General features: G+C 41.4%; 1 protein-coding gene across 1 annotated transcript; it reads left to right on the top strand.

Annotated features, from left to right (window-relative positions):
* Nucleotides 1-187: 187 nt before the first annotated feature.
* LOC110515505 (zinc finger protein 271) lies at nt 188-26,135 on the top strand. Its single transcript, XM_036972685.1, has 5 exons — nt 188-1,171; nt 1,588-1,685; nt 1,843-2,020; nt 11,656-12,770; nt 24,785-26,135. The coding sequence occupies exons 1-5, from the start codon at nt 826-828 to the stop codon at nt 25,826-25,828; spliced, it is 2,781 nt and encodes a 926-aa protein (XP_036828580.1). The 5' UTR covers nt 188-825; the 3' UTR covers nt 25,829-26,135.
* The last annotated feature ends 999 nt before the right edge of the window (nt 26,136-27,134 follow it).

The raw sequence follows: 27,134 nt of genomic DNA, 5'->3' as shown, positions 1-27,134 counted from the left end.
TATCCTACCATGACTATATCAACCCTACTCCATGTGTTGCCACTATCATGTATCCTACCATGACTATATCAACCCAACTCCATGTGTTGTCTCTATCATGTATCCTACCATTACTATATCCAACACTACTCCATGTGTTGCCACTATCATGTATCCTACCATGACTATATCCAACCTAACTCCATGTGTTGTCTCTATCATGTATCCTACCATGACTATATCAACCCAACTCCATGTGTTGCCACTATCATGTTTCCTACTTGGCTGAAGCTTTGATCCAGTGGAAGAAGTATTGAGGAGCAGGGAGGTTAAAGGTCACTTCAAGAAACAGCTGTTACTCTACACTATCCCTAGATAATCCAGTAATGAGAGAAAATGTATAGAATATTTATGGCTCTATAACATCTCTATCTATATATAACATCTCTATCTAATCCGTTTTATTGAACCTAATTCCATAACATCAGGTTGCTTTAAAATTACTTGTTTTGACATTGTTTTCTAATCTGCGTTATCCACTCCAGTCAGCAGAGAGCGATATGAGTCTTTCAGGTGATGCTGCTTGCGTGACGTATAATCTAGTGGACGGAACTGGAGGCTTCTTCAACAGCGACAAAAGGCTTCTGATTCAACCAACGTGTTGCTTTGCTAGCGAACATAAAGTTGAGTCTTTGAAGCTCTTTAGGCCAATCGTGTGTATATTACTCTTAGTGTTTTGAATATAATTATGTTTACCCATCTACTAGTTCATTTTAACGTCATTTGCTCGTTAAATTAGCAAATGTGTTACTAAATTGATACTGCATTAGGCTAATAGACCGGAGCATGAGCTCACAAAGCTCGACCGAGAAAGAAGCTCTGGTGAAAGGAGAGGAAGAAGCTTTCAGGATGAAAAGGGAGGAAGAGGACGCTATCGCATTGAAAGAAGAAGAGGATGATATTACAGTGAAAGAGGAAGATGGGAAAGAGGTTGTCAAAGTGGAAGTGGAGAAGGTAGAAGCTTTCAGAATCAAAAACGAGGAAGATGCCATAACATTGAAAGAAGAGAATGTAGTGAAAGAAGAGGAAGAACCTTTTAGAGTAAAAGAGGAAGAGGAGGCTATCTCAATAAAAAAGGAGGAAGACGTTTTGCGAGTGAAAGCTGAGGAGGCTGAAGATCAGACTACCACCAGTGAGTACTGTCTTAAAAACAGGGACACTATGTAGTTCTTGAAATAATGTATTGTTTTAAAGGGGCATTCTACTTCAGTTCAACACTTGAATATGTTGTTCAGTACTGTGGGAATTGTTTAAGGGACAATCTGCCATTGGTCATATGTTTTTGGGACTTCGATGTATTGAATTCTCATTCTCCATGTGGTCTACATTAAAGTTCACCTCATCTAATATAACAGGCTTTTAAAATCTACTTAAAATATCAAAGGGATGTAAAGGCACCCATTTTGTGGAAATTACCCTTTACATTTGCAACACAAACAATATTTGACAAAATCATGATGGAAGTGGCCATTTTAGACATATTCATGCCTCTTGATTGCAATAGACGGTCATAAGTTTACCGTCTGTTTGCTGTTCTCGTTCACACAGGAGAGAGACGTGACTATCGTGGATCCTCTGGGGAGCATCAACAACATCCTGATGCTGACGAGTCAGAGAAGAGTCTCTCCAGATCAGATCACCAGATGGTACAGCTTGGTTTGGTCTAGCATACAGCTTGGTCTGGTCTAGCATACAGCTTGCTCTATCGGGGTCTAGGCTGGATTTCTGTAAAGCACTTCATGACAACAGTGGCATCAGCATCCATAATGATATGTGTCTTTGTCCCCTCTTTATGGTTACCAGGACAACGCTAGCCCTTCCTCCCTGCTGCAGTCCCCGTGTCGTGCCTCTCCCAGTAGCGCCTTACTGCTGGGTATGAAGAGGTTGTCTGTGCTGCTGGTGGACTGCAGGAAAACAACGGGGCTGAGTGGAACTGTGAGAGGAGGAGAAGAGAAGAAAGGATCAGATTTGACTCATCAAAGTAAGTGCTGTAGTTCAGTTTGAACAAACAAAATACATCTGCCCACCGGTATCTGTTACCAGGACAACCAGCAGAGTTCTGTTAGTTGACAGGAAGATGGCCTGGTATCTGTTACCAGGACAACCAGCAGAGTAATGTTAGTTGACAGGAAGATAGACTGGTGGATATGGATGTTATGAATATCATAACACTGAAAATGATTCTACCAATGAAAAGAGAGAAACCAATAGACCATATAAAACCTTGATAAAAGTTAACTTTAGAGAGAAACCAATAGACCATATAAAACCTTGATAAAAGTTAGCTTTAGAGAGAAACCAATAGACCATATAAAACCTTGATAAAAGTTAGCTTTAGAGAGAGTGTTTCAAGATGATCCAATGTAAGCTGCTTGTTTTACAAAAACTTTTCCTTAAAAATGATGACCTGACTGTTTTCAATCTTTACCAACGACATGCCAACGACATTTCAGTAAAGCGAGTGTGTCTGTATGCGGATGACTCATCACTGTACACGTCAGCTACCACGGAAACTGAAATGACAGCAACACTTACAAAGAGCTGCAGTGAGTTTCAGAATGGGTGGCAAGGAATAAGTTAGTCCTAAATATTTCAGATTACCTTAAATTACATGGCCTACTAAGCTAATTCTGTAGCGGTATTGTTAGAGGGGGGAAAAATAAATATTTTGTTGGAGCGCCAGGCAGGTATTGACCCTAGTTATTAAAGTTAGTTATTACCTGTTATAACATTATTATTATTAAATATTATTAAAACTGAAAGGATGAGAGTAGAATAGAGTAGCGCTTCCAGACACATTCTAAACATGGAGTCTTAAAGGAGGACTGTACCATCTAATGATGAAACATTATGGAGTCTTAAAGGAGGACTGTACCATCTAATGATGAAACATTATGGAGTCTTAAAGGAGGACTGTAGCATCTAATGATGAAACATTATGGAGTCTTAAAGGAGGACTGTAGCATCTAATGATGAAACATTATGGAGTCTTAAAGGAGGACTGTAGCATCTAATGATGAAACATTATGGAGTCTTAACTTCTTATGGCTAACATTCTGCTGAAAAGGCAGAGCGCGAACTTCAAAAATATTTTTTTGAAATATGTAACTTTCATGCATTCACAAGTGCCATACACCAAATTAAAGCTTAACTTGTTGTTAATCTCCCCATCATGTCCGATTTCAAAAAAAGCTTTACAGCGAAACCACACCATATAATTATGTTAGGTCAGAGCCTCGTCACAAAAACAACCACAGCCATTTTCCAGCCAAAGAGAGGAGTCACAAAAAGCAAAAATAGAGATAAAATTAATCACTAACCTTTGATGATCTTCATCAGATGGCACTCATAGGACTTCATGTTACACAATACATGTATGTTTTGTTCAAAAAAGTTCATATTTATCTCCAAAAATCTCAGTTTACATTGGCGCTTTATGGTCAGTTATGTTGTGCCTAGAAAACATCCGGAAAATTTTTCAGAGAGCCACATCAATTTACAGAAATACTCATATTAACTTTAATAAAATATACAAGTATTATGCACAGAATTATAGATATACTTCTCCTTAATGCAACTGCTGTGTCAGATTTCAAAAAAGCTTTACGGAAAAAGCAAACCATGCAATAATCTGAGTATGGCGCTCAGACACAACAACAAGCCATGCAGATACCCGCCATGTTGTGGAGTCAGAAATAGTGTGATAAATATTCACTTACCTTTGATGATCTTCATCAGAATGCACTCCCAGGAATCCCAGTTCCACAATAAATGTTTTTTGTTTGTTTGATGAAGTCCATCATTTATGTCCAAATACCTCCTTCAAATACCTCCTTTTGTTAATGTGTTTGGTAAAGGTAAAGAAATCCAAACTCACGAGGCGCGGGCAAGTCCAGGCGAAAAATTCAAAAAGTTATATTACAATTCGTAGAAACATGTCAAACGATGTGTAGAATCTATCTTTAGGATGTTGTGAACATAAATCTTCAACAATGTTCCAACCAGAGAATCCTTTGTCTTTAGAATTGCAATGCAGGTCGCTCTCACGTGTAAGCGCGTGATCAGCTCATGCTACTCTGGCAGACCTCTGGTTGAAACAGCTCTCATTCCCCCCTCCTTCTCAGTAGAAGCCTCAAACAACATTCTAAAGACTGTTGACATCTAGTGGACGCCGTAGGACGTGCAATATGACCCCAAAGACAATGTATATTCGATAGGCAATGAGTTGACAAACCTCAGATTTCCCACTTCCTGTTTGGATTTTTCTCAGGTTTTTGCCTGTCATATCCACATTAGTAGCTAAGTTTCCGTGCAATTTGGGACAGATTTTCATGTGAATATTCTCAAATCTGCATAAAACAATAAAAGCATTTTCCAACCGGAAACGTTGGCATCAAACAGATTTATTGCGGATAAAAGTCTTTGCGTGATGAAGTAGTGCACGGAAAAAATGTTTTGCTGTTGAATTCCCATGAACTGAATGAAAAATGCAAGTTACATGGGTTTCCATTGCATTTTCAACTCTACTGAGGGTTTTGAAAAACCGTTGAGTTATATAACAAACGTGCTCTTGTCCCGTGCTCTGTAGCCAACAGCTCACATATACAGTGTTGGTAGGCTACCTACATGATGAGATTATTATGGATGAGAGAGAGATTATTTTATTGTCATACAAATCCTGTTTCCATCAGCCCGGTCATTACTTTGGAAATGGTTGGATCAATATCCACCTTCATTATACGGATGAAGCCGGATTTGGAATATCTGAGTCATTCTATCTGATGTCATAATACTCTGATAGTGATACATTTGCTCCATTGTTTCCATGTCAGTTGGTTTCCCACTCTGATGATGTATATCTGACAGAGGGGCTTTAAATGAATAGTATGGTGACATCTTAGTGGGGCTTGAAATAAATAGGATTATTAATAATAAACTCCTAAAGCAACAATACACTGCAGCTTTGACATCAAGAAGAGAATGGGCTGATGGGTGGTGGTGCTACTCTATAGGTAAGGCTGTCCAATATGAATGTTCAATACACACAATAGGTTGACTGGGGAGGTGATGTACCACAGTCAAAGTCCTGCAATAAGAGCTAAGAGACTAATATATGTGTGAACATAGTTGTGTTCTGTGGTTGTCACTGAGTTGGCTGATATCCTATTTTATGGGGTCACTCCACAGTTAAGGCTGTACAGTGCCTATACAAAGTCTACACTTTGCTCCTTTCATATTTCTTTTGATCCTGACAAACTCCCCAGTCCCTGCCGGTGACAAGCATACCCATAACATGATGCTGTCACCACAATACTTATTGTGTGGTTAATGTGTGGTCTGTCTCCAGGTCATCAGACTGTTAAATAGTCACCACTAGCCGGCCTCCTCACAGTACCCTGTCCTGAACTTTAGTCACTGTTACTAGCTGTCTACCACCCATTACTCCACCCTGTATTCTAGTCAAGGTTCATCCTATATAACTACTGCTGTTCACACCTTTCCTATTAAAATACGGTCCATAATGTCTATACACACCATCATATACATTGTAAACAAACTGTATACATTTATATACCAGACTCTGACTTTGCTCGTTCCACTATTTCTATATTTCTAAATCATTAAAAGATATTGTGGGGAAAATCAGTAAGTCACATAAATGACAATTTCTAAACAAGGATAATAGACCAGTAGAATGGGACAGGTTTCTAATACTAGCTTTACTTATTCGGTGAAGAGACTCCAGGGACGGAGATGGACGCTGTAGGAGTCCAGTCTCTCAAGGACAAAGGTGCAGCACTGGTGTTAGTAGCTGATGACAGAAATGACAGCCTGGACACACAGCAAAGTTTGATGCGATCAGTGTTGTTGAGCAGAGGATCAACCAGATTGATTCACAGTCAGTGTTGTTGAGCAGAGAATCAACCAGATTGATTCACAGTCAGTGTTGTTGAGCAGAGAATCAACCAGAGAATCAACCAGATTGATTCACAGTCAGTGTTGTTGAGCAGAGAATCAACCAGAGAATCAACCAGGTTGTTGAAGTTATTCAGGTACATAGTACATTTAATTTGTTTAATTCTGTTTTATCCAATTAGAATAATTTACTCTGAATGAGAACAGGCACATCTGTGAGCGTTATGTATTATAACATCGATTGACGAAATTATGACGCTGACAGCTTTGTAGTAAAACCAGGGTTGGAGTCAAATCCATTTCAATTCCAGTCAATTCAGAAAGTAAACCAAATTCCACATTTTCCTCATTGAAAACCATAGAAGAGAATTGGAATTTTCAGTTTACTTCCTGAATTTACTGGAACATTCTAAAATGGATTAAATTGGGAGGTTTTCCTCATGAATCTGCACAACAACACCCTATAATGACGAAGCAAAAACAGGATTTAGAAATGTTTGCAAAAGCATTTTCAAATTAAAACTGAAATATCACAATTAAGTAACTATTCAGAACCTTTACTCAGTGCTTTGTTGAAGCACCTTTGGCAGTGATTGTAGCCTCAAGCCGCTTAGGGTATGACACTACAATCTTGGCACACCTGTATTTGTGGAGTTTCTCCCATTCTTCTCTGCAGATCCTCTCAATCCGTTCATCTTTCCCTCGATCCTGACTAGTCTCCCAGTCCCTGCCGCTGAAAAATATCCCCACAACATGATGCTGCCACCACCACACTTTACCGTAGGGATGGTGACAGGTTTCCTCCAGACCTGATGCTTGGCATTCAGGCCAAAGAGTTCAATCTTGGTTTCATCAGATCAGAGAATCTTGTTTCTCATGGTCTGAGAGTCCTTTAGGTGCCTTTTGGCAAACTCCAAACAGACTTTCATGTGCCTTTTACTGAGAAGTGGCTTCCGTCTGGACATTCTACCAAAAAGGCCAAATTGGTGGAGTGCTGCAGAGATGGTTGTCCTTCTGGAAGGTTCTCCCATCTCCACAGAGGAACTCTTGATCTCTGTCAGAGTGACCATCGGGTTCTCGGTAACCTCCCTGACCAAGGCCCTTCTCCCCCAATTGTTCAATTTGGCTGAGCGGCCAGCACTAGGAAGAGTCTTGGTGGTTCCAAACTTTCCATTTCAGAATGATGGCGGCCACTGTGTTCTTTAGGACCTTCAATGCTGCAGAAATGCGTTGGTCCACTTCCCCAGATCGGTGACACAATCCTGTCTCAAAAGGATTATATCACAACAAATAAAGGCTACTTAAAGTTCATGAGACACGCATCTCCTCGTACACTTGTCTCATGTTTACAAAATAGAATTGTGCTTTTGGTCATTAAATCAAATTGTATAAAGCTGCATGTTTTTAATTTCAACACCTGCTTCTGACCTGTACCTCAGTACATTGACTCTGTACCGGTAATAGCTGTATATAAACCTCCACATTGACTCTGTACCGGTAATAGCTGTATATAAACCTCCACATTGACTCTGTACCGGTAATAGCTGTATATAAACCTCCACATTGACTCTGTACCGGTAATAGCTGTATATAAACCTCCACATTGACTCTGTACTGGTACCCCCTGTATGCAGCCTCCACATTGACTCTGTACTGGTACCCGCTGTACATAGCCTCCACATTGACACTGTACTGGTACCCGCTGTATATAGCCTCCGCATTGACTCTGTACTGGTACCTCCTGTATATAGCTTCCACATTGACTCTGTACTGGTACCCCCTGTATATAGCCTCCACATTGACTCTGTACTGGTACCCCCTGTATATAGCCTCCACATTGACTCTGTACCGGTACCTCCTGTATATAGCCTCCACATTGACTCTGTACCGGTACCCCCTGTATACAGCCTCCACATTGACTCTGTACTGGTACCTCCTGTATATAGCCTCCACATTGACTCTGTACTGGTACCCCCTGTATATAGCCTCCACATTGACTCTGTACTGGTACCCCCTGTATATAGCCTCCACATTGACTCTGTACTGGTACCCCCTGTACATAGCCTCCACATTGACTCTGTACTGGTACCCCCTGTATATAGCCTCCACATTGACTCTGTACCGGTACCCCCTGTATATAGCCTCCACATTGACTCTGTACTGGTACCCCCTGTATATAGTCTCCACATTGACTCTGTACTGGTACCCCCTGTATATAGCCTCCACATTGACACTGCACTGGTACCCCCTTTATATAGCCTCCACATTGACTCTGTACTGGTACCTCCTGTATATTGCCTCCACATTGACTCTGTTCTGGTACCCCCTGTATATAGCCTCCACATTGACTCTGTACTGGTACCCCCTGTATATAGCCTCCACATTGACACTGCACTGCTACCCCCTGTATATAGCCTCCACATTGACTCTGTACTGGTACCTCCTGTATATTGCCTCCACATTGACTCTGTTCTGGTACCTCCTGTATATAGCCTCCACATTGACTCTGTACTGGTAACTCCTGTATTTTGCCTCCACTTTGACTCTGTACTGGTACCCCCTGTATTTTGCCTCCACATTGACTCTGTACTGGTACCTCCTGTATATTGCCTCCACATTGACTCTGTACTGGTACCTCATGTATATAGCCTCCACATTGACTCTGTACTGGTACCTCCTGTATTTAGCCTCCACATTGACTCTGTACTGGTACCCCCTGTATATAGCCTCCACATTGACTCTGTACTGGTACCCCCTGTATTTTGCCTCCACATTGACACTGTACTGGTACCTCCTGTATTTTGCCTTATGAGTTATGTTATACTCACAGACATCATTCAAACAGTTTTATAAACTTCTGAGTATTTCTTTCCAATATGCATAATAATATGCATATATTAGCTTCTGGGCCTGAGGAGCAGGAAGTTTACTCTGGGCACGCTTTTCATCTGAACGTGAAAATGCTGCCCCCTATCCCAAACAGGTTAAAGGAGGCTTGTAAGCATCTAATGATGAATTACTATGGAGTCTGATGCTTTAAAGGAGAAGTCCAGAAAGTCCAGAAACTCCCAAAATCCAGAAACTCTTAGGTGATTCCATACATTGAAACTAGTCCCGTGGATTTTTTACCTCTCTCCCTCTCTCTCCCTGTAGTGCTGTACTGAAACAGCTGCAAAACGTGACTAGTGACGTTGCTGGATGCGGGCCTCGCTCTGCTGCTTTGCCAGTTAATTTGTTATTTTATTACAGCTGTGGCCTTTGTCTTTCACCTGGAGTTGTTTATTTATGTCTGAGAAAAAAAACACTTTTCAACATATACAAAATAAACTCAGCAAAAAAATGTACGGATCTTTTTCAGGGGAATGTCTTTCAAAGATTATTCGTAAAATTCCAAATAACATCACTGATCTTCATTGTAAAGGGTTTAAACAGTGTTTCCCATGCTTGTTCAATGAACCATAAACAATTAATGAACATGCACCTGTGGAACGGTCGTTAAGACACAAACAGCTTGCAGACGGTAGGCAATTAAGGTTACAGTTATGAAAACTTAGGACACTAAAGAGGCCTTTCCGTACTGTGAGACACCTAAGACAGCGCTACAGGGAGACGGGACGGACACGTGTAACAACACCTGCACCGGATCGGTACATCCGAACATCACACCTGCGGGACAGGTACAGGATGGCAACAACAACTGCCCAAGTTACACCAGGAACGCACAATCCCTCCATCAGTGCTCAGACTGTCCTCAATAGGCTGAGAGAGGCTGGATTGAGGGCTTGTAGGCCTGTTGTAAGGCAGGTCCTCACTAGACATCACTGGCAACAACGTCGCCTCTGGGCACAAACCCACCATCGCTGGACCAGACAGGATTGGCAAAAAGTGCTCTTCACTGACAAGTTGCGGTTTTGTCTCCAGGGGTGATGGTCGGATTCGCGTTTATCGTCGAAGGAATGAGCATTACACCGAGGCCTGTACTCTGGAGCGGGATCAATTTGGAGGTGGAGGGGCCGTCATGGTCTGGTGCGGTGTGTCACAGCATCATCAGACTGAACTTGTTGTCATTGCAGGCAGGGAAGACATCCTCCTCCCTCATGTGGTACCCTTCCTGCAGGCTCATCCTGACATGACCCTCCAGCATGACAATGCCACCAGCCAAACTGCTCGTTCTGTGCATGATTACCTGCAAGACCGGAAGGTCAGTGTTCTGCCATGGCCAGCGGAGAGCCCGGATCTCAATCCCATTGGGCACGTCTGGGACCTGTTGGATCGGAGGGTGAGGGCTACGGCCATTCCTTCCCAGAAATGTCCGGGAACTTGCAGGTGCCTTGGTGGAAGAGTGGGGTAACATCTCACTTGTTCAGTTTATGTCTGTTGTTGAATCTTATGTTCCACAAAGGTGAAGGGGTCTGAATACTTAACGAATGTGTCTATGTGTATACTGAACCAAAATATAAACAGCAATTTCAACGATTTACAGCTCATATAAGTCAGTCATTGTAAATAAATAAATTAGGCCCTAATCTATGGACTTTACATGACTGAGGGGTGCAGCCATTGGAGGGCCCTGGAGGGCATAAGCCCACCCATTGCGGAGCCAGGCCCAGCCAATCAGAATTAGTTTTTCCCCACAAACGTGCTTCATTACAAATAGAAATACAACTCGGGTGGCTGGTCTCAGAAGCTGTGGAGGTCCTGGGCTGGCGTCGTTATATGTGGTCTGTGGTTGTGAGGCCAGTTGGATGTACTGCCAAATTCTCTAAAACGATGTTGGAGGCAGCTTCTGGTAGAGAATTGAACATTCAATTATCTGGTAACAGCTCTAGTGGATATTCCTGCAGTCACCATGCCAATTGCACGCTCCCTCAACTTGAGACACCTGCACATTTTAGCGTGGCCTTTTATTCTCCCCAGCACAAGGTGCACCTGTGTAATGATCATGCTGTTTAATCAGCTTGACATGCCACACCTGTCAGGTGGATGAATTTTCTTGGCAAAGGAGAAATGTTTACTAACAGGGATGTAAAAAATTCTGCAATCTTTTGTTTCAGCTCATGAAACATCCAACACTTTACATGTTGCATTTATATTGTTGTTTATTGTAGTTACTATCAGTTTTAGGAACATCTTTCCAAATATTTCACCTTATTTTTTACTTTACCCAAAATATGAAATTAGCGATAGTCAAAATGTTGAAAACCTGTGAATGTCTAAATAAGAAATTGGGCCATTTAAACAGCAGGTGTCGAACCCTTTCAACAACGGGGAGATGTTACTGATGTGCTTTGTGTCTTCAACGTCCAAAACTTGTTTTTACAATCACACAAAATTACTTCATTAGTTATTTTATGTTTAAGGAAGTGTGTAGGTCACATTCTGTATCATACAGCTATGAAAGTTATATATTTAGAACCACCTGCTCCATTGGAATCTAGCAAAGTCTGTGTCTTCAGTGTCCTAGAACTGTTTAGTTTTTTGTGTTCTGACTTGTAAAACAGGATGAATAAAATAAGTAGTGTAAACATATAAGTAATTACCAGGAAGCTCTACATTTGTTTTAAAATCACACTAAGATTGTTAAAACTGGCCTCGGGTTATTGAGAGATCTGATTCGGATTCACTCTCGTAGCACTGTTGTTTTATCATGTGGAGGTTTCATTCGGGTCTCTATTTAAAAAAATAAACTGTATTTGGCAGGAGAAATACCAGACTCAGTGGAACCAGAGCCAGGGACGTCCAAACCCGCAAGACGACACCAGTGCTCCCACTGTGGAAAGGGTTGTAACCGGTTATGGGACCTGAAACAACATGAGAAAATGCACACAGGGGAGAAGCCTTATCACTGCTCCCAGTGTGGAAAGTGTTTCTACTGGTCAGGGGATCTGAAAAAACATGAGAGAAGACACACAGGGGAGAAGCCTTACCACTGCTCCCAGTGTGGAATGGGTTTCATCCAGTCAGGGGAGCTGAAACAGCATGAGAGAATTCACACAGGGGAGAAGCCTTACCACTGCTCCCTGTGTGGCAAGTGTTTTAACCGGTTACGGCACCTGAAACAACATGAGAGAATTCACACAGGGGAGAAGCCTTACCACTGCTCCCAGTGTGGCAAGTGTTTTAACCAGTTAGGGAACCTGAAACAGCATGAGAGAAGACACACTGAGAAGCCTTACCACTGCTCCCAGTGTGGAAAGTGTTTCAACCAGTCAGTGGAGCTGAAACGGCACGAGAGAATTCACACAGGGGAGAAGCCTTACCACTGCTCCCTGTGTGGCAAGTGTTTTAACTGGTTACCGCACCTGAAACAACATGAGAGAATTCACACAGGGGAGAAGCCTTATCACTGCTCCCAGTGTGGTAAGTGTTTTAACCAGTTAGGGAACCTGAAACAACATGAGAGAATACACACAGGGGAAAAGCCTTACTACTGCCTCCAGTGTGGCAAGTGTTTTAACCAGTTAGGGAACCTGAAACAACATGAGAGAATACACACAGGGGAGAAGCCTTACCACTGCTCCAAGTGTGGAAAGTGTTTCAACCATCCAGTGGAGCTGAAGAGGCATGAGATAATTCACACAGGGGAGAAGCCTTACAACTGCTCCCAGTGTGGAAAGTGTTTTAACCAGTTAGGGAACCTGAGACAACATGAGAGAATACACAGAGGGGAGAAGCCTTACCACTGCTCCCAGTGTGGAAAGTTTTTTAACCAGTCAGTGGATCTGAAACGGCATGAGAGAATACACACGGGAGATGCCTTACCACTCCTCCCTGTGTGGAAAGTGTTTCAACCAGTTAAGGCACCTGAAACAACATGAGCTAATACACACAGTTAAATGTCTTTTGAGAATCCACACAGGAGAGAGAAATTACTTCTCTTAGCATGTATATTGATATTTCACATCTCATTTTCTTACAATTCATCAGAGAAAAAACACAGTGGTCCCGTTGTCTTATATTGTTGACTGATAATGTGTTTACCTGTTTTTACCAGATGAAATTGTTTCTTCCAATTATTGATAAACATGTACCTGTTAAGAAAGGGACTGTTAGAACTGTTCCATGGATTGATGAGGAATTTAAAAACTGTATGTTTGAAAGAGTTGGGGCAAAAGGAGTGGCTAATAAGTCTGGCTGCACATCTGGCTGGCTTACGTACTGCAAATTGAGAAATTATGTGACCAAACTCAACAAAAATAATAAACTTTATTATGAAGCCAAGATCAATGATATAAAGAATGATGGAAAAAAACATAATGAAAGAAAAGCAGTCCAAGTATTGAATGTTGTAAAGTTAGTGTGGGAGAGGTGGAACAATTGTTATCGATCAATAATGACAAACCTCCTGGCATTGACAACTTAGATGGAAAGCTACTGAGGACAGTAGCTGACTCTATAGCCACTCCTATCTGACATATTTTTAATCTGAGCCTAGAGGAAAGTCTTTGTTCTCAGGCCTGGAGGGAAGCCAAATTAATCCACTACCCAAGAGTGGTAAAGCGGCCTTTACTGGTTCTAACAGCAGACCTATAAGCTGGCAGCCAGCTCTTAGCAACCTGTTGTAAAAAAATTGTGTTTGACCAAATCTAATGCTATTTCTCTGTAAACAAAAGAACAACAGACTTTCAGCATGCTTATAGAGAAGGGCACTCAACATGTACTGCACTGACACAAATGACTGATGATTGGTTGAGAGAAATTGATAACAAGAAGATTGTGGGAGCTCTATTGTTAGATTTCAGTGCAGCCTTTGATATTATTGACCATAACCTGTTGTTTAAAAATGTTTGTGCTATGGCTTTTCAACCTCTGCCATAATGTGGATTCAGAGCTATCTACCTAATAGAACTCAGAGGGTTTTTAATGGAAGCTTCTCTAATGTCAAACATATGAAGTGTGATGTACCGCAGGGCAGCTCTCTAGGCCCTCTACTCTTTTCTATTTTTACCAATGGCCTGCCACTGGCATTAAACAAAGTATGTGTGTCCATGTATGCTGATGATTCAACTATATAAGCACCAGTAACCACAGCTAATGAAGTCACTGAAACCCTTAACAAATAGTTGCAGTCTGTTTTGGAATGCGTGGCCAGTAATAAACTGGTCCTGAACATCTTTAAAACTAAGAGCATTGTATTTGGTACAAATCATTCCTTAAGTTGTAGACCTCAGCTGAATCTGGTAATGAATTGTGTGGCTGTTGAACAAGTTGAGGAGACTAAATTACTTGGCATTACCTTAGATTGTAAACTGTCATGGTCAAAACATATAGATTCAATGGTTGTAAAGATGGGGAGAGGTCTAGCCATAATAAAGAGATGCTCTGCTTTTTTGACACTACTCTCCACAAAGCAAGTTCTGCAGGCTCTAGTTTAGTCTAATCTTGATTATTGTCCAGTCGTGTGGTCCAGTGCTGCAAGGAAAGAGAGAGTAAAGCTGCAGCTGGCCCAGAACAGAGCGGCTGTCACGCCCTGGCCATAGAGAAGCTTTTATTCTCTATTTTGGTTAGGCCAGGGTGTGACTCGGGTGGGAATTCCAGTTTCTTTATTTCTATGTTTTCTATTTCTTTGTTTTTGGCCAAGTGTGGTTCCCAATCGGAGGCAGCTGTCTATCGTTGTCTCTAATTGGGAATCATACTTAGGCAGCCTTTTTCCACCTGTGTTTTTTGGGTAGTTGTTTTCTGTATAATTAATTTCTTCGAATGTTGTTTGATTAAATAAAAATCATGAACACTTACCACTCTGCGCTTTGGTCCATGCCTTCCGACGAGAGACGTGACAATTATGTGTCATGTTTTGTGTTGACCGCAGGAGGGGTAGCTGCTGCTTTTGCAACAGCTAATGGGGATCCTAGTAAAATACCAAATACCAAACTCTGTTGTTCTCTCTGAGCTCAGAAATAAAGAATCTTGGTTTGACTTGGACTCCAGCAGATCCTTATATTATAATATCCACTACAACTCACCCACAGATTGCTGTTTCATGATTGTCTCAATGAAGAGTTCCTCATTCCACTTTCCTGTGGGCTTTTACAAGCCTCCCACTGGTTGAATAAACATTGTTTCCACGTCAAATTAAAAAACATCCTTAACATTGATGAACCTTCACTATCTTCATACCTAAACTAGCAACATTAACTATTGTCTATTGTTATTCTGAATGACCTTCCTGGCCTTATGAAATCCTAGCTAAATACAATGTTCCCACCCGTTTTCATGTCTTTGGTTATGCAAACATTTGTTTATTAGATTATATTTCTCATTAAGATGAATATAGTTTTAATTCTGCATGGGTCACGCATTGCTTTGGTCATGTGTTCCCTTATGGGTCAATGATTTTAATTAGAATATAGCAATGATGCTCTCTCCTCAATCACTTACAGTTTCTTTGGAAAGTATTCAGACCCCTTGACTTTTAGGTTTAGGTCATCAGTAAAGGGGACATCTTAAATATTACAATGACCCTTTCAAAGACAGACATCCCCCGGACCTCCCCCTATAACTATTTTTAAAAGGGTAAAATGATGTGTTTTCTATAGCATTAAGGTCAGGGCGTTGTGATGCCCACTCCAATACCTTGACTTTGTTGTCCTTAAGCCATTTTGCCACAACTTTGGAAGTATGCTTGGCGTCATTGTCCATTAAGAAGACCCATTTTCGACCAAGCTTCAACTTCCTGACTGATGTCTTGAGATGTTGCTTCAATATATTCACGTAATTTTCCTCACCCATGATGCCATTTATTTTGTGAAGTGCCCCAATCCTTCCTGCAGCGAAGCACCCCCACAACACGATGCTGTCACCCCCGTGCTTCACGGTGGGGATGGTTTTCTTCGGCTTGCAAGCATCCCCCTTTTTCCTCCAAACATAACGATGGTCATTATGTCCAAACAGTTCTATTTTTGTTTCATCAGACCAGAGGACGCCTTCAGGCTTTTGGAAATCGCTCCCAAGGATGAACCAGACTTGTGGAGGTCTACCATTTTTTTTCTGAGATCTTGGCAGATTTGTATTTATTTTCCCATGATGTCAAGTAAAGAGGCACTGAGTTTCAAGGTAGGTCTTGAAATACATACACAGGTGCTCTTCCAATTAACTCAAATGATGTCAATTAGCCTATCAGAAGCTATGAAAGCTATGACCTCATTTCCTGGAATTTTCCAAGGCTGTTTAAAGGCACAGTCAACTTAGTGTATTTAAACTTCTGACCCACTGGGATTGTGAAATAATCTGTCTGTAAACAATTGTTGGAAAAATGCCTTGTGTCGTTAACACAGATGTCCTAACCGACTTGCCAAAACTATAGTTTGTTAACAAGAAATGTGTGGAGTGGTTGAAAAATTAGTTTTAATGACTCCAACCTAAGTGTATGTAATCTTTGACTTCAACTGTAAATACTGTATCCTTCACTATCTATTCTTCACTATATATTGCATCTTAGCTGCTGTGTTTCTGCTCATCCATGTTTTATACTTCTATATTTCCCATTCCTTTACTGGATTATGTGTATTAGGTTTAGTTGTGGAATTTGTTAGATATTATCTGTTTGATACTGCTGTACTGTTGGACTTCGAATCACAAGCATTTCACTACACTCACAATAACATCTGCTAACCCTGTGTATGTGACCAATAACATCTGATAACCATGTGTATGTGACCAATAACATCTGCTAACCATGTGTATGTGACCAATAACATCTGCTAACCATGTGCATGTGACCAATAACATCTGCTAACCATGTGTATGTGACCAATAACATCTGCTAACCATGTGTATGTGAACAAAAACATTTGCTAACCATCTGCATGTCACCAATAACATCTGCTAACCATGTGTATGTGACCAATAACATTTGATTTGATTTGAACAAAACAAATCCATGTGATGTTTGATCAATGTGGAAAACGGATTGGATTTGTAAAAATCCATCTACAAAAGGTATTTGTATTAATTTTCACACAACTGGTAACCACTGGCTGGTGACATTTAGTGTTTCACCCAACTGGCAACCTAAATCCAATGACGGTGGACATTTTGTGTTGATTTCATGTTGAATTCACTTTAGTTGACGAATCAAAGAAATGTAAATAGAAACTAGATGTTGAACTGACATCTGTGCCCAGTGGGCTGGTTTGAATAAGCGGCAGGTGTTGGATCAATATCCACATTAGTAGCTAAATTTCCATGCAATTGTAACGGATGTGAAACGGCTAGCTTAGTTAGCGGTGCGCGCTAAATAGTGTTTCAATTGGTGACGTTACTTGCTCTGAGACCTTGAAATCGTAGTTCCCCTTGCTCTGCAAGGGCCGCGGCTTTTGTGGAGCGATGGGTAACGATGCTTCGAGGGTGACTGTTGATGTGTGCAGAAGGTCCCTGGTTCGCGCCCGGGTATGGGCGAGGGGACGGTCTAAAATTATACTGTTACACAATTTGCGACAGATTTTCATGTGAATATTCTCAAATCTGCATAAAACAACATACGCATTTTCCCACCGGAAATGTTTGCATCAAACAGGTTTATTGCGGATAAAAGTCTTTGCGTGATAAAGTAGTGCACGGAAAAAAAATGTTTTCCTGTTGAATTCCCATGTACTGAATGAAAAATGCAAGTTAAATGGGTTTCCATTGCATTTTCAACTCTACTGAGGGTTTTGAAAAACCGTTGAGGTATATATCAAAAGTCCTCTTGTCCCGTGCACTGTAGCCAACAGCTCACATATACAGTGTTGGTAGGCTACCAACATGATGAGATTATTATGGATAAGAGCGACATTATTTTATTTTTCATCATCATGTCACCAGAAGAAGACCATCAAAATGTATTGGAAAGGAGCATCAAGCTCAACACATGAACTTTCACCACCCTGTGAAGTTCATCATTTATTTAATCTGTAGCCTAATAAACTGCATGGGTTCCCAGGTCGTTGTGGGAGGACCACACAATATATCATCGCGTGACTCCAAGTTAACTAAGATATGATCGTTATTAAATCAATATTTGCGCATAAAGGATTAATGCCGCCATTTCTCGTTTATACATTTTTACTGACACAAAAAGACCCCACCATGTCAAACGAAGTAACAAATCGTCTGTCGGCTTTTATAAAATTGTTCAGGCATATCCTGTTTCCATCAGCCCGGTCATTACTTTGGAAATGGTTGGATCAATATCCACCTTCATGATATGGATGAAGCCTGATTTGGAATGTCTGAGTAGTTCTATATGATGTCATAATACACCCCTCCGATAATCAAGTGATGTTCACATGTGATGCATTTGCTCCATTGTTTATATTTAAGTTGGAGGCCCACTCTGATGATGTATGTCTTACATAGTGGGGCTTTAAATGAAAAGTATGGTGACATCTTAGTGGGGCTTGAAATGAATAGGATTATTAATCATAAACTCCTATAGCAACAATACACTGTGGCTTTGACTTCAAGAAGAGAATGGGCTGATGGGTGGTGGTGCTACTCTATAGGTAAGGCTGTTCAATATGAATGTTCAATACACACAATAGGTTGATCAGTAGCCAGTTAGCTCGCTAACACAGCTCGCTAACTCCAGGCATGGTAGTGGCAGCAGTGCACAACAACCATTGTTTACCCGAGCTTCCTGGGTGAAAAATAATTTGGCTATATAAAGAGGGCACGACAAAACCTATTCCCCCTCAGGAGACTGAAAAGGTTTGGCATGGGTCCTCAGATCACAACGCAGGGCCAGACGGATTACCAGGACGTGTACTCCGAGCATGCGCTGACCAACTGGCAACTGTCTTCACTGACATGTTCAACCTCTCCCTGTCTGTAATACCAACATGTTTCAAGCAGACCACCATAGTCCCTGTGCCCAAGAACACCAAGGTAACCTACCTAAATGACTACTGACCCATGTCACTCACGTATGTAGCCATGAAGTGCTTTGAAAGGCTGGTCATCTCTGTGAAGATGGGAGAACCTTCCAGAAGAACAACCACCTGTGATTGCAGAATTATGCTGTGAGGAAATTCCTAAAAACATGTTTTTGCTTTTCCATGCTGGAAAATGATGCACACAAAATGTTGACACTTTGGGTCCAATTTGGACATATTCACTTAGGGGTGTACTCACCTTTGTTGCCAGCAGTTTAGACATTAATGGCTGTGTGTTGAGTTATTTTGAGGGGACAGCAAATGTACACTGTTATACAAGCTGTACACTCACTACTTTACATTGTAGCAAAGTGTAATTTCTTCAGTGTTGTCACATGAAAAATCTAATTGATTTATATAGCCCTTCTTACATCAGCTGATATCTCAAAATGCTGTGCAGAAACCCAGCCTAAAACCCCAAACAGCAAGCAATGCAGGTGTAGAAGCACAGTGGCTAGGAAAAACTCCCTAGAAAGGCCAAAACCTAGGAAGAAACCTAGAGAGGAACCAGGCTATGTGGGGTGGCCAGTCCTCTTCTGGCTGTGCCGGGTGGAGATTATAACAGAACATGGCCAAGATGTTCAAATGTTCATAAATGATACAGGAGGTACCGGAACAGAGTCAATGTGGAGGGTATATACAGGAGGTACCGGAACAGCGTCAATGTGGAGGCTGTATACAGGAGGTACCAGAACAGAGTCAATGTGGAGGCTATATACAGGAGGTACCGGAACAGAGTCAATGTGCGGGGACACAGGTGAGTCGAGGGATTCATTTTAAGCTTCTACGTCTGTGTACAGGAAAGTATTATTTGTAAGACGTAAGAGAAAATATATATGTTTATTGTTAAATTATTATGACGTTCTTGACAACACAAAAAGTGTAGTACCTATTGTTTCCAAACTGCATTACCCACTCCAGCCAGCAGATGGCGATGTGCGTCTTTCAGGTGATGCTTCTTGTGGACTGGACGGGACGCTTCTTCAAGAACAACAAGGCGCCAACTCTTTCAACCACCTCGGTAGCTTGCTAGACAACATAAAACTGAAAGATTGATTCTTTAGACCATGTTATTGTACATTAGCTAATCTCAGTGTTTTAGACAAATTTCGGTTGACGTATCTACTGGTGAACTTTAACCTAATGTGCTTGTTCAATTTGCAAACTTGTTAAAGATTGATACTGAGGTTAGCACTAGGCTAGTCGCTAATGCTAGCTAGCTAGCTAGCTAGCTAACATCCCTGACCATGAGCTCACTGAACTACTCCTCCCTTGCTAATGAAGAGGTCTGTTTTACGGAGAAAGAATCTTTCAGAATGAAAAAGGAGGAAGAGGAGGCTGTTATAGTGAAAGAAGAGAAAGAACCTTTCAGAGAGGAAGAGGATGCTATCTTAATAAACGTGAAGGATGAAGACGTTTTGAGAGTGAAAAAGGAGGAGACAGAAGATCCGATTGACACCAGTGAGTACTGTCTTAAAAACAGGGACACAAACTATGCAGTTGTTGAACTAATGTGGGGTTTTTAATGGGCATTCTTACTGTAGGAATTGTTAAATGGTCGATCTGCCATTGGTTCATATACTTTTGCGACTTTTCAATTAGATGTATTGAATTCTCCATGTGGTCGGCATTAAAGTCCCCCTCATCTAGTATAACAGTCTTTTAAAATTCAATATTGCTGCGTATGTTCTACTTAAAATATAAAAAAGGCACCCATTTTGTGGAACAACCCTTTTACATTTGCATCACAAATATTTTTTTAGGAAATCAAGATGAAAGTGGCCATTTTAGGATATTTTTAGACATTCATGCCTCTTGTAAGACTCTGTGATTGCAATAGAAGATCATAAGTTTACCATCTGTTTGATGTTCTCGTTCACACAGGAGAGAGACATGACTATGGTGGATCCTCTGCGGAGCCTCAACAACATCCTGATGCTGACGAGGCAGAGAAGAGTCTCTCCAGATCAGAACACCAGATGGTACAGCTTGGTCTGGTCTAGCATACAGCTTGCTTTATCGGCTTGGGCTGGGTTTCTGTAGAGCACTTTATGACAACAGTGACATAAGCATCCATAATGATGTGCATCTGTGTCCCCTCTTTATGGTTACCAGGACAACGCTAGCCCTTCCTCCCTCCTGGAGTCCCCATGTCGTGCCTCTCCCGGTCGCACCTTACTGCTGGGTATGAAGAGGTTGTCTGTGCTGCTGGTGGACTGCAGGAAAACAACGGGGCTGAGTGTAACTGTGAGAGGTGGAGAAGAGATGAAAGGATCAGATTTGACTCATCAAAGTAAGTGCTGTAGTTTAGTTTGAACAAATACAATAGATCTGCCCACTGGTATCTGTTACCAGGACAACCAGTGGAGTTCTGTTAGTTGACAGGAAGATAGACTGGTGGATATGGATGTTATTAATATCATAACACTGAAAAAGGATTCTGCCAATGAAAAGAGAGAAACCAATAGACCATATAAAACCTTGATGAAAGTTAGCTTTAGAGAGAAAATTTCAAGATGATCCAATGTAAGGTGCTTGTTTTACAAAAACGTATCCTTAAAACATTATGGATATTACATCGCCTGTCCCAGTCAACCCCCCTATCTTTACAAGACTGTTGAACAGGCAAACTAAACTCTAGACACTGTTAATTAATTAACTAATACTGAGGAAAGCTGTGATCAGGCTTATAGGGAAGGGCATTCAATAAACACAGCACTTAAAAATGACTGATTGGCTGAGAGAAATTGATGATGATAAAAATATTGTTTGGGCTGTTTTGTTAGACTTCAGTGCGACTTTTGACATTATCGATCGTAGTCTGCTGCTGAAAAAACGTATGGCTTTACACCCCCAGTTATGAAAACTTAGGTCACTAAAGAGGCCTTTCTACTGAATCTGGCAACACCAAAAGAAAGATGCCCAGGGTCCCGTATGGCTTTACACCCCCTGCTATATTGTGGATAAAGTGTTAAATAAAAAAAAGCTAACCTTTATTTAACTAGGCAAGTCAGTTAAGAACAAATTCTTATTTTCAATGACGGCCTAGGACTGCCTTGTTCAGGGGCAGAACGACAGAGTTTTACCTTGTCATCTCGGGGATTCGATCCAGCAATCTCTCGGTTACTGGCCTACCGCTCTGACCACTAGGCTACCTGCCGCCCCAGAGCTACCTGTCTAACAGAACACAGAGAGTGTTCTTTAATGGAAGCCTGTACAACACAATCAAGGTAGAATCAGGAATTCCCCAGGGCAGCTGTTTGGCACCTACCTTTTTCAATCTTTACCAACGACATGCCAACGACATTTGAGTAAAGCCAGTGTGTGTCTGTATGCGGATGACTCAACACTGTACACGTCAGTTACCACGGAAACTGAAATGACTGCAACACTTACAAAGAGCTGGAGTGAGTTTCAGAATGGGTGTCAAGGAATAATAATAATATTTCAGATTACCTTAAGTTACATGGCCTACTATGCTAATTCTGTAGCGGTATTGTTAGAGGGGGGTAAAGATAAAGTTTTGTTGGTGCGCCAGGCAGGTATTAACCCTAGTTATTAAAGTTTGTTGAATAGAATCCCTGTAGTGCTGTCCTGAAACAGCTGCAAAACGTGACTAGTGACTTTTATTTTCCCCGGCACAAGGTGCACCTGTGTAATAATCAAGCTGGTCAATCAGCTTCTTGATATGCCACACCTGTCAGGTGGATGGATTATCTTGGCAGAGAATACATGTTAACTAACTAATGTTAACTAACAGGGATGTAAAAGATTATTGTAGTTTCTATCAGTTTTAGGAACATCTTTCCAAATATTTCACTTTATTTTTTACTTTACCCAAAATATCACATCAGCGATAGTCAAAATGTTGAAAACCTGTGAACGTCTAAATAATAAATTGGGCCACTAAAACAGCAGGTGTCGAACCCTTTCAACAACGGGGAGATTTTACTGATGTGCTTTGTGTCTTCAACTTAAAAACAAGTTTTGGACTTCCACTTAAAATGACTTATTTACTTATTTTATGTTTAAGGAAGTGTGTACAGTCGTGGCCAAAAGTTTTGAGAATGACACAAATGTTAATTTTCACCAAATCTGCTGCCTCAGTTTGTATGATGGCAATTTGCATATACTCCAGAATGTTATGAAGAGTGTTCAGATGAGTTGCAATTAATTGCAAAGTCCCTCTTTTCTATGCAAATTAACTGAATCTCCCCCAAAACTGGAAGCTTCAAAAGGAGGGTGGTGCTTGGAATCATTGTTCTTCATATGTCACCCACGGTTACCTGCAAGGAAACATGTGCCGTCATCATTGCTTTGCACAAAAAGGGCTTCACAGGCAAGGATATAGCTGCCAGTAAGATTGCACCAAAATCAACCATTTATCGGATCATCAAGAACTTCAAGGAGAGCGGTTCAATTGTTGTGAAGAAGGCTTGTTGATTCAGCTGCGGGATCGGGGCACCAACAGTACAGAGCTTGCTCAGGAATGGCAGCAGGCAGGTGTGAGTGCATCTGCACGCACAGTGAAGCGAAGACTTTTGGTGTCAAGAAGGACAGCAAAGAAACCACTTCTCTCCAGGAAAAACATCAGGGACATACTGATATTCTGCAAAAGTTACAGGGATTGGTGAGATTGCTGAGGACTGGGGTAAAGTCATTTTCTCTGATGAATCCCCTTTCCGAATGTTTGGGGCATCCGGAAAAAAGCTTGTCCGGAGAAGGCAAGGTGAGCGCTACCATCAGTCCTGTGTCATGCCAACAGTAAAGCATCCTGAGACCATTCATGTGTGAGTTGCTTCTCAGCCAAGGGTGTGGGCTCACTCACAATGTTGCCTAAGAACACAGCCATGAATAAAGAATGGTACCAACATTCATGTGTGAGTTGCTTCTCAGCCAAGGGTGTGGGTTCACTCACAATGTTGCCTAAGAACACAGCCATGAATAAAGAATGGTACCAACACATCCTCCGAGTGCAACTTCTCCCAACCATCCAGGAACAGTTAGGTGACGAACAATGCCTTTTCCAGCATGATGGAGCACCTTGCCATAAGGCAAAAGTGATAACTAAGTGGCTCGGGTAACAAAACATCAGTATTTTGGGTCCATGGCCAGGAAACTCCCCAGACCTTAATCCCATTGAGAACTTGTGGTCAATCATCAAGAGGCGGGTGGACAAACATAAAAAAAAAAACACAATTCTGACAAAATCCAAGCATTGATTATGCAAGAATGGGCTGCCGTTAGTCAGGATGTGGCCCAGAAGTTAATTGACAGCATGCCAGGGCAGATTGCAGAGGTCTTGAAAAAGAAGGGTCAACACTGCAAATATATACACTGCATCAACTTAATGTCATTGTAAATATAAACCTTTGACACTTATGAAATGCTTGTAATTATACTTCAGCATTCCATAGTAACATCTGACAAAAATATCTAAAGACACTGAAGCAGCAAACTTTGTGGAAATTCATATTTTTCATTCTCAAAACTTTTGACCACGACTGTAGGTCGCATTCTGTATCATACAGCTATGAAAGTTATATATTTAGAACTACCTGCTCGATTGGAATCCAGTGACGTCTGTGTCTTGAGTGTCCTAGAATTGTTTCGTTTTTTGTGTTCTGACGAAAATAGAATGAATAAATAAGTAGTGTAAACATTGTCAGTAATTACCAGGAAACTTTACAACATTTGTTTTAAAATCACACTGAGATTGTTAAAACGGGCCTTAGGTTATTGAGGGATCTGATTAGGATTTACCCTCGTAGCAAGGCCGTTTTATCATGTGGAGGTTTCATTCGGGTCTCTATTTTAAAAAAACACTGTCTTTGGCAGGAGAAAGACCAGATTCAGAGGAACCAGAGCCAGGGACGTCCAAACCAGCAAGACGACACCAGTGTTCCCACTGTGGAAAGGGTTGTAACCACTTATGTGAGCTGAAACAACATGAGAGAATACACACTGGGGAGAAGCCTTACCACTGCTCCCAGTGTGGAAAGAGTTTTAACCAGAAAGGAAACCTGAAAACTCATGAGAGAATACACACAAGGGGGAAGCCTTACCGCTGCATGCAGTGTGGAAAGAGTTTTAACGATTTGGGGAAGCTGGAACGGCACGAGAGAATACACAGAGGGGAGAAGCCTTACCACTGCTCCCAGTGTGGAAAGCGTTTTAACGATTTGGGGAAGCTGGAACGGCACGAGAGAATACACAGAGGGGAGAAGCCTTACCACTGCTCCCAGTGTGGAAAGGGTTGTAACGATTTGGGGACGCTGAAACGACACGAGAGAATACACACAGGGGAGAAGCCTTACCACTGCTCCCACTGTGGAAAGCGTTTTAACGATTTGTGGAAGGTGAAACGACATGAGAGAATACACACAGGGGAGAAGCCTTACCACTGCTCCCACTGTGGAAAGTGTTTCAACCAGTCGGGGGAGCTGAAACGACATGAGAGAATACACACAGGGGAGAAGCCTATGCACACAGGGGAGAAGCCTTACCACTGCTCCCACTGTGGAAAGTGTTTCGTCCAGTCAGGGGAGCTGAAACGACATGAGAGAATACACACAGGGGAGAAGCCTTACCACTGCTCGCAATGTGAAAAGATGTATAGGCGGAAAGGACACCTAAAAGCTCACGAGAAAATTCATACAGGGGAGAAGCCTTACCAATGCTCCCAGTGTGGAAAGTGTTTCACCTGGGCAGGGGATCTGAAAAAACACGAAAGAATACACACAGGGGAAAAGCCTTACCCCTGCTCCCAGTGTGGCAAGTGTTTCAATGAGACAGGGGATCTGAAAAAACACGAAAGAATACACACAGGGGAGAAGCCTTACCCCTGCTCCCATTGTGGCAAGTGTTTTAACCAGTTAGGGACCCTGAAACAGCACAAGATAATACACACAGGGGAGATGCATTACCACTCCTCCCAGGATGCAAAGCTTTTGCCCATTTAGGAAGCCTGAAATAACATGAGACACAGAGGAGAAGGCTTTACAGAAGATTAGATTTTGGGAAAACATATTACTCATAACAATCACTTAAACGTCATTAGAGAATCCACACAGGAGAGAGAAATTACTTATCTTAGCATGTATATTGATATTTCACATCTCATTGACTCACAACTCATCAGAGAACATACACAGTGCTCCCATTGTCTTATATTGTTGCCTATAATGTGTTGACCTGTTTTTACCAGATGAAATTGCTTCTTCCAATTATTGATAACATGTACCTGTTAAGAAACTGACTGTTAAATATGTAAAGGCTCCATGGATTGATGAGGAATTTAAAAACTGTATGTTTGAAAGAGTTGGGGCAAAAGGAGTGGCTAATAAGTCTGGCTGCACATCTGTACTGCAAATTGAGAAATTATGTGACCAAACTCAACAAAAATAATCAACTTTATTATGAAGCCAAGATCAATGATATAAAGAATGATGTAATAAAACATAATGAAAGAAATGCAGTGCAAGTATTGAATGTTGTAAAGTTAGTGTGGGAGAGGTGGAACAATTGTTATCGATCAATAATGACAAACCTCCTGGCATTGACAACTTAGATGGAAAGCTACTGAGGACAGTAGCTGACTCTATAGCCACTCCTATCTGTCATATTTTTAACATGAGCCTAGAGGAAAGTCTTTGTTTTCAGGCCTGGAGGGAAGCCAAATTAATCCACTACCTAGTCATGTAAGACTGGAAGTAAGACTGGAACATAGTATCAACAGGAACTCTTAGTTCCCTTCATCCATCTGTTACCTAAAATATAGTTTCAACACACAGACATCTGACTTTGTACAGTTGACCTTTTCATGCACTTGCAAGGTGTCTACCACTGATTCTTTATCTCAAGCTAAAGCAAAACATGAATCATTGTACTTTTGTCATCACAGGTGTTCCTGTAATGTACAGATATCATCAAAGTTCTTACAAGTCAAATGACACATCTCTGACACACACACTTATCCCACCAGACATGCCACCGGGGGGTCTTTTCACAGTTCACAAGATTCCAGAACAAATTCAAGAAAGCGTACAGTATTATATAGGGCCCTTATTGCATGGAACTTCCTTCCATCTCATATTGCTCAAATAAATAGCAAACCTGGTTTAAAAAAAACAGATAAAGCAACACCTCTCCCCTATTTGACCTAGGTAGTTTGTGTATATGCATTGATATGTAGACTACGTGTGCCTTTTGGTAAATGTATGTAGTTCTGTCCTTGAGCTGTTCTTGTCTATTGATGTTCTGTATTAT

This window comes from Oncorhynchus mykiss, unplaced genomic scaffold (assembly GCF_013265735.2).
Source record: "Oncorhynchus mykiss isolate Arlee unplaced genomic scaffold, USDA_OmykA_1.1 un_scaffold_189, whole genome shotgun sequence".
NCBI lineage: Eukaryota > Metazoa > Chordata > Actinopteri > Salmoniformes > Salmonidae > Oncorhynchus > Oncorhynchus mykiss.
This window is presented reverse-complemented; position numbering and strand designations above follow the sequence as displayed.

What these genes read in the sequence shown, in the direction of transcription:
- LOC110515505 (XM_036972685.1), top strand. Translation starts at nt 826, where the DNA reads ATGAGCTCACAAAGCTCGACCGAGAAAGAAGCTCTGGTGAAAGGAGAG. An exon ending in TGAAGATCAGACTACCACCA is followed by an intron (nt 1,172 to 1,587) that starts GTGAGTACTGTC and finishes TCGTTCACACAG; the next exon opens with GAGAGAGACGTGACTATCGT. An exon ending in TTAAGGCACCTGAAACAACA is followed by an intron (nt 12,771 to 24,784) that starts TGAGCTAATACA and finishes CACTGTGGAAAG; the next exon opens with GGTTGTAACCACTTATGTGA.